The sequence below is a fragment of the Benincasa hispida genome, chromosome 6 (genome assembly GCF_027475165.1).
Source record: "Benincasa hispida cultivar pf3 chromosome 6, pf3_genome.v1.1, whole genome shotgun sequence".
NCBI lineage: Eukaryota > Viridiplantae > Streptophyta > Magnoliopsida > Cucurbitales > Cucurbitaceae > Benincasa > Benincasa hispida.
Genome location: NC_143483.1, coordinates 24819191 through 24827933, shown reverse-complemented (window position 1 = coordinate 24827933; position 8743 = coordinate 24819191). Strand labels below are relative to the sequence as shown.

At 39.8% G+C, this 8743-nt stretch overlaps 1 protein-coding gene across 1 annotated transcript; it reads right to left on the bottom strand.

Annotated features, from left to right (window-relative positions):
- Positions 1-352: 352 nt before the first annotated feature.
- LOC150035528 (uncharacterized) lies at positions 353-3661 on the bottom strand. Its single transcript, XM_090314346.1, has 3 exons — positions 2851-3661; positions 1509-2193; positions 353-488 (listed from the first exon to the last, which is right to left on the bottom strand). The coding sequence occupies exons 1-3, from the start codon at positions 3659-3661 to the stop codon at positions 353-355; spliced, it is 1632 nt and encodes a 543-aa protein (XP_090170472.1).
- Between the last annotated feature and the right edge of the window lie 5082 nt (positions 3662-8743).

Sequence of the window (8743 nt, the reverse complement as noted above, 5' to 3'; positions counted from 1 at the left end):
CTGAAAGAAGTTCTCAGAACTACCGCAATCACTTTCCCTACAAGCATTTTAACCCTGCTTGCCCAAATCAATAGTGTCCATGTGTCGATCGAAGTCGCCCCCACAGTAGGGTTTGATCCACTGACCATAGACTTTGAATGCGCTGCTCCCATTCAACATTGTTAATTCCACTGTGCCGTGGGGAAAGATGTTCTTGATCCGAAATGGCTCGGACCAACGAGACTTCAAATTTCCAGGGAACAGTCACAGACGTGCATTAAATAACAATACCTGTTGACCTTCGATGAATGTCCAGTCGTTTATGCGGTCATCATGCCATTTCTTTGTTTTCTCTTTATATATCTTGGCATCTTCATAGGCATCCCTTCGCCATTCGACCAACTGATTCAATTGTAACTTCTGGACTTTCCCTGCACTGGCTAAATCGAACTTCAGCTTCTTGCATGCCTACATTGCCTTGTGTTCCAACTCGAGCAGCAGATGATAATCTTTTCCGAAGACCAGGGCGTACAGAAACATGCCAATTGGTGTTTTGTAGGCAGTTCTGTAAGCCTATAGTGCCTCGTCAAGCTTGGGTGACCAATCTCTTCTGGCAGTATTAACCACCTTCTCCAAGATCGTTTTGATCTCTCTATTAGAGATCTCTACCTGTCCATTAGTCTGTGGGTGATAAGCAGTTGCCACTCGATGGCTGACGTTGAATTTTGTCAACAGGTTAGCAATTATGCAGTTGGTGAAGTGAGAGCCCTCATCACTGATTAAGGCATGTGGCGTTCCATAGCGCGCAAAAATATTCTTCTTCAAAATCTTTGCCACAGTGGTTGCGTCATTCTTGGCATATACGATGGCCTCAACCCATTTTGATACATAATCAACCGCAACCAAAATATATTGATGACCTTCGAATGGTGGAAATGGGCCCATGAAGTCAATTTCCCATACATCAAATAATTCAACTTCTAAGATTGACGTCAATGGTATTCATTTCTTTTGGACATATTCCCTGTCCTTTGGCACCTGTCGCATTGCACAACATGGGCATGGGCATCCTTGAACAGAGTTGGCCAAAAGTAGCCGTACTGTAAGACTTTTGCTGCAGTCCTTTGCCCCCCAAAATGACCTCCATATGAGGACTCATGACATAGTTCTAAAATGCTATTGGCTTCGTGCTCAGCAACACATCGACGTATTATATGATCAGGTCCTTATCGATATAGAAATAGATCGTCCCAAAAATAAAATTTTCCGTCATGTCCTAGCTTCTTCTTCTGCTAGTAGGTATAATCATTCGATAGTTGACCGCAAACTATAAAGTTTACTATGTTTGCATACCAGGGAACATTAATGCCTACCGGCATTAGCAGCTCATCGGGGAATCTTTCCTCAATATCTTTTTATGTCTTTTGAACCTCGCAATTTCTAGTCTTGACAAATGATCTGCGACTTGGTTCTCTGTGCCCTTCTTATCTTTAATTTCCAGGTCAAACTCTTGCAGAAGCAATACCCACCGTATCAATCTTGGTTTTGCTTCCATATTTGTCGTTAGATATTTAATCGCAGAGTGATTTGTATACACCACCACATTTGTTCCAATCAGGTACTGTCGAAACTTCTCCAGTGCAAATACCACTGCAAGCATTTCTTTCTCTGTGGTCATATAGTTCTCTTGTGCATCGTTCAGTGTTTTACTTGCATAATAAATGGGATGCAAAACCTTTTCCCAGCCTTGACTCAAAATTGCGCCCACAGCATATCCGCTAGCATCACACATCAATGCAAAGGGTTGCATCCAATCTGGCGCAACCAAAATCGGAACGGAGGTAAGTGCATCTTTTAATGTGTTAAATGCTTTAGTGCAGGCATTATCAAAATTGTACTCACGGTCAACTTCGAGAAGTGCACTAAGGGGTCTTGCGATCTGAGAGAAATTGCGAATAAATCTTCTATAAAATCCCGCGTGACCCAGAAAGCTCCTTAGTATTTTTACATTCACTGGTGGTGGTAATTTGGAAATTGCGTCAATTTTTGCTTGATCAACTTCCAATCCTGCCTTGGAGATTTTGTGACCCAGAATTATTCCTTCCTCTACCATGAAGTGGCATTTTTCCCAATTCAGTACAAGATTTGTTTCCACACATCTCTTCAAGACATTCTCAAGGTTGGTCAAACAGGAGTCATAGTTACTGCCGAAAACTGTGAAATCATCCATGAAAACCTCGACTGACTCCTCCAAGTAATCCAAAAATATTGCCATCATGCATCGTTGAAAAGTGCCTGGTGCATTACAGAGTCCAAATGGCATGCGTCGGAATGCGACCAAATGGGCACGTGAAGGTTGTCTTGTCTTGATCCTCCGGCGCAATTGCTATTTGGTTATACCCTAAATAGCCATCAAGAAAGTAAAAAAATTTGTTCCCCGCAAGTCTGCCAAACATCTGGTCAATGAACGGGAGTGGAAAGTGGTCCTTTTTAGTGACCAAATTTAGCTTGCGGTAGTCTATTCAAATTCTCCACCCCGTAGATGTCCTTGTGGGAACCAATTCATTCTTATCATTGGTGATGACTGTCATCCCCCCTTTCTTTGGAACACACTGCGGCTTACCCAGCTGCTATCAAATATCTGGTAGATGACACCAGCGTCCAGCCACTTCACTATTTCCTTCATTACAACCTCCTTCATGGTAGGGTTTAAGCGATGCTGCCTTTTTACTAATCCATTTTTTCCTTCCTCCAGACGAATCTTGTGCATGCAATATGAAGGACTGATTCCTCGAATATCTGCCAAGGTCCATCCTAAGGCTTTTGCGTTGTTTCTTAGGATCCGTATGAGAGCATCTTCTTTCTCCTTACTTAGTGATGCAGAAATGATAACTGGTAACGTGTCGTTACTTCCCAAGTAAACATACTTTAAGTGCACCAGCAACGGCTTTAACTCTAACACAGGTGGCTCTTCTAAAGATGGCTTAATGCGTTGTGAAGTTCGTTCAGACAACTCGAGCAATTCGAAATTAGATTCAGCATGAATTTCGATGCAATCCTCCTCCAATGTTGCGCCGTTTTCAACATCTTCCTCCTCCATTTCCTTCAGGGATTCGTGCACCTGTTCTCCCTGCAGTTCTTCGATATATTGACAGTTTTCCACATCTTCTGGATATTTCAACGCATTGAGTACATTGAACTTTACCTCTTGATCATCGACCCGGATGGTCAACTCTGCTTTCTGCACATCAATCAATGCTCGCCCTGTGGTGAGAAATGGGCATCCCAGGATGATAGGGATTTCTCTATCTGCCTCATAATTCAATATAACGAAATCTGCGGGGAAGATAAACTTGTCTACCTGCACAAGAACATCTTCTATCTTGCCCTCTGAAAGCTTTATCGATCTATCGACTAACTGTAATTTAATCGTGGTTGGTCTGGTTTCACCGATGTCCAGCTTCTTAAAGATTGACAAGGGCATCAAATTTATGCTCGCCCCCAAATCACACAGTGCGTTCCCGACCATCTTCCCTCCTATGATGCAGGGTAATGTAAAGGTCCCAGGGAGATTATTTTGAAATAAAGCGCTACACTCGTATGTTAGTGCAATTGTTTCATTTTCTCCGATCTTTCTCTTGTTGGCTAGAATGTCATTGAGAAATTTCACATAGCTCGGCATCTACTCTAATGCATCTATTAAGGGAATATTAATATGTAGCTGTCGAAGCACGTCCAGGAACCTCTGAAATTGCTTACTATTGTCTTTCTTTTTCAGCCTGGACGGGAAAGGTGGAGCGTCCCGGCATGTTTCCTGCTCACTTTGCTGCTTAGTGCGGTCTTGTGCTTGCTGTGTGTTGTTGGTTGGAGGTTGTGTTGATTGAGAATTTAAGTCTTGAGAAGCTTCATCTTTTGTAAATAATCTTGCTTCTGAATTGGGGTTGCTTTCGTTATTTGTGCTTGGTCATCATCAATAGTTAAATCAGCTGGTACTATTACCACATCAGGTACCTTCGGCGTAATGGGGGCTGTTGTTCTGCTGCTCTGCAATGTCATGGCATGACATTGTTCTTTACCTTTTTTCCCCATTCCTGAACTTCCTTGTGATGTACCGGCATTTTCTTCTTCAATTCTCTCGCAAGATGATCTACTTGGTCTTCTAATTCTCATTGCCTCGCTCTTTTTAATGTAATGCTGCAGTGACGTTTCTAGAGACGAGGTGCTGCAAGAGGTATCATATGCAAATAGTTGGGCGCATGGCTGTGTACTCTTAGAATCACTTGGACTGCAGTCCAGGGTAGTGAAGACCGGAAGGTTTCCTCGATCCTCTTGATAACTAACTTGATAGAAACTATGGCCTTCGTGAATGAGATTCTCATCCAAATTGAAAATTGGGTGATCCCCCCCATCATGGTTGCGTTCGTTGCCCCATGATTCATTATAAATAGCATATACAGGTTGTTGATCCCATGGGCAGACGTCTGCTGGATGTACCTCTCCCCATTGAGTGCAATCCATAGTGGTCATATAAGTCACCGCGTTAACTTGCTCTGCTCCTTGGGAGAGAGTTTTCTGCTGATTAGCGACCGTCTGGAGGAGCGATGACATCGTGATCATTTGCTCGACTAGTGCGCTCATTGTGTCTATTGGCACATCGGCCCTTTCTACTTTTTCTGGTTCCAGACATCTTACCTCAAGTTCATTATCAATCCATTCGTCAGAATGTCGCAATATACGATCCAATATGCCATTTGCTTCCATATATGACTTATTCATTAATCCTCCTTCTACAGAGGACTCGGCAAGGTTTCCATCAAGATACTATCAGGAATCTCAATATGTAGACAGTTCTTTATTAACTGCTGGAATCGCACCAAAGCGGTGCTCAGGGTTTCATAACTCTTTTGCTCTAAATTCAAAACCTCTCTTCGCCTCCTTGCGTTGACAGATGGAGGGAAGAATCTATTCATGAACCTATCAACCACCTGTCCCCATCCATGAATTTCGCCCAGCTCTAATGCTTAAGCCCACCTCTTTGCTTCATCTCGCAATGTGTACGGGAATAGATACAGTTTAATGTTATTAAATGCTAGTAATGATGCGATACTACTACTATTGGGTGAACGGAGATAGACAGAAAATTGTAAACGAAATCTATCAAAACATTTAATATTTCTATGTCTGGAAGTAATACTCGCATTAGTTAACGCACTCTTCTGACCTTCTCTCAATAGATCAGAATGACATCTTCACTTCTGCTCTCACAGGTGAAGATGTCGTCTACCATGCTTTAGCTAAACGTATTTTATAACTTTAATAAATATTAAGTTCTTAGTGATTCATATTGCTCATCAAGGGATTAAGAAAACATCATGAAGAAAGTGACTAATGGGTGAACAGAGATAGACAAAAAATGGTAAACGAAATCTATCGAAACATTTAATATTTCTATTGAGTGTTTGATACATGATGTGTGAATGAAGAGATAAAGAAAATATGGAATACAATGAAAGAGAGATAGAACAAATAAAATCTAGTGCCAAGGTCTTGGCATAGATTCAATGGGGATCTGCTTGCCGGATAGGATGGTTTCGATGGCAGGAAGAGCTTCCCTCTCAGGTTTGCTCCACCTGTAGCATCAATGAATCCTCTGCACTTGAGCTTGAAGTATCAGCGAATCCTCCATATTTAAGTTTAATGAGGCATCGTAGAATGCTCTGCATTTGAGTTTGATGAAGCATCGATGAATCTTCGACACTAAACTTGACTTAGCGACTTAGAGCATGAAAATGGCACCGCAAAGCCTTCAAATTTAAGCATAAAGATGGAGCATCGATTAAACCTCTAAACTTGAAGATGGAGGAGCACTGATGAAGCCTCTGAACTTAAATATGGAAAAACATTGATGGAGCCTATGAACTTGAAGATTGAGGGAAATCGACAAATTCTCTAAACTTTAATATGAAAGGGCATTAATGAAACCTCTGAGCTTGAAGATAAAGAAGCACTGACGAAGCCTCCGAACTTGACTTCGAAGGGGAAGTGAAAAGCCATTCCAAATGTGTGTCTTTAATTTATTTTATTGCCTCCTCACAAGGGATGACCATCTTTAATTTGTTGTATTGCCACCAGTAGAGATGTACATCTTCAATTTGGAATGTCATTCTACAATGAAAATGAACAACATGTTGGGATTGGTGTCCTAATTCTCCCAGTAGTCTTGTAGCTTGTAAACATTCTGTAAACAAATTGTTATTAATAAAATAAATGTTCTTTTATAAGCATTTAATCAATCCAATAAACTAAGATCCAAAGTTATTTTATGTAACGTAAACATGTATGTGGAGACATACAAGTGGATCATGCATTAGGTAATAACCTAAATGGTCTGAAGTAGATAGATAAAGAAGAAATACCTTATCCTGATGACACTATGGATACGGCACGCTTTGTAGATGTTACAAGTGTAAGTGCTACAAACGGCCTGATCCTGAACATTCATTTGGAGACATGCGAGTGGGGGCATCCTATAAAAAGAGTTTGTATAAGATCGGACCATGAATGATTAGTCTCTTTATATAACGCCGTTGTTAATAGAGACTTACATTTCACTAGAATGACCATAGATGACATGACCTTAATCCTAAGTGCGATGGGAACTCCTACTCATGAGGGAGGTCCTTTTATTTATATGGGTCAGAGTAGCCAGAATGCCAACACAACAAGCCTACTATTTTGAGGATTTGTCTGATTGGGGAGCTGGGAACTCAGCTATAAAAGACGAAAATCACTTCTTCCCCGAAGAAAGGGTAAGTAGATAAATTGCTCCATTAAGGGCTGATTCCGGGTCTTGAACATAGTAGCCACACCCTCTCCTGGCCCGAGAGGACTTAGTCATAGTAGGACTATGACATATTGTTCATTAGACGAATCCATGGTATTTAAAGGGTTAGATGTAACTACAGGGGCAAAAAAGTAAATTGGCCCAACTGTAATTACGTGAAATTTGCGAAAGGTCATCGCATTGTTGATTGGTCATATGGACACAGAAATATATCGTGTGAAGAGTGCAACTGTCGATCTTTAGTGGAGTGCCGACAGTTAACGGCTGGTGAATATCATGATTAAAGAGTTTTAGTCAGTTATTCACGTATCGTTGGAGCTTCAAGCTACAGGCCTATAAGGTCCCCTTGGTAGCTCAATGGGTTCAAGTTGAGAATTAGATTTTGGGTTAGTTTGAATTGTTCAAATTAACAAGAGAAATTCAATTATATGTGATATAATTGATATGATGTATTTGATACATTATCATTGGAGGAATTAATATAAATATAATTTACATTAAATACCATAAAATAGAAAAAGGATTATGGTTTATATGTTTCATATGATGAAATATTAAAACTATAGGTTATAAATATAATATGATAACTTGGTTATTGTATTTATTTATAACATATTAATTATATGATAATTAATTATTCTTTTTGTTTAATAACCATATTGAATGGGAGGTTATTAGATGTTTTATGGTAACTGTGAGATAAAAGAAAAATGTTTTTCCAAAATTTAGAGGTAGAGGTATTCACTCAGATTGATCTCACAAAAAGGCTATCAAGTAAAAGTGTTTTACTAAACGATAGCATAGAGAGACTACATGATCGAGTTATGAGTTTAATATACGATAGTTATTCGTTTGCTCATTGCTACATGATCGAGTAGTAAGTCTATATGATAGGTTTCTTCTTACTAAACGATCGAGTATCTAGTCTATACGATAGACTTCATCCATCTCCCACTTACTCGATTATCTATCTACTTCATTCCTATATCCAAAGTCACATATAGCCCACAACTTCTGGATTCTCACACCGAGAATACCAAGATAACTTTTGTGGTGGTGTTCTAGTTCTGTTTGAGGTTCGAAGATCGAGTTGAACTCAATTGTGATTGAGGTTCATCCAGTCGTTCATTGAGATCGAGTTCTGATTGTTGCGTTTTAGTTTGTGTTGTTAAACGAGTTGCTAAACAATTGAGGGATACTTGAAGAAAGGTTCTTCAAAGGTTTGCATACTCTATCCCTTGTCTGTTCATTTAAAGAAGCATATTGTAATTTATTGTTTATGCATAATCTATTCCGTTGGACAATAATTGTTTGTGTTCTTTCTCATTGAGATTTGGAACGATCCGCTTCCGCTCACATGGTGCTCTAATCAGAGTTTCTTCAATTTGTAGTAGAGTCAAGTTGTTCTGATATTCCAAATTCCATTGCTGTAATGAACTTCTTTTATAGTCTTGGTGGTTTTTGAGTATTCTACAATGCATTTAAGAGTTAAATGTGGTTGTGGATGCATTTGATGAATGTTTACGGGATAATTGGCTTTATTTAAAGATTTCTGTAAGTTTACGAAGTGTGAATTTGTAAGGGCCCCTGTGTTTTTGGGCATAATTAATAAGTAATCGAGTCTGTATTCAAAAATGTTTGGAGTTGTTTGAGTCATTCGTGATAAGGCTTCAAATACGTATGGAGATGTTGTTTGCTTCGAGGAAGAAGACCAAAGGTTGGTCGCATCATGTCACCTAGGCTAAACAATCGTTTAAATTTGACTAAACGACCATGTAGAAAAGTTCTACCCGAGCGTGTAGTATTTACTAAAGGATTGTGTTAGCTAGAGTTTATGATACTTGATCACTTGGTATACGATGCTTGACGCTTACTCCACGATTGTTCAGACGATCATGATTCACCACATAGTCATCGTCT

What these genes read in the sequence shown, in the direction of transcription:
- LOC150035528 (XM_090314346.1), bottom strand. Translation starts at nt 3,661, where the DNA reads ATGCCGAGCTATGTGAAATTTCTCAATGACATTCTAGCCAACAAGAGA. An exon ending in TATCATTTCTGCATCACTAA is followed by an intron (nt 2,194 to 2,850) that starts GTAAGGAGAAAG and finishes ATGATTTCACAG; the next exon opens with TTTTCGGCAGTAACTATGAC. An exon ending in GCAAAACCAAGATTGATACG is followed by an intron (nt 489 to 1,508) that starts GTGGGTATTGCT and finishes TCTTCGGAAAAG; the next exon opens with ATTATCATCTGCTGCTCGAG.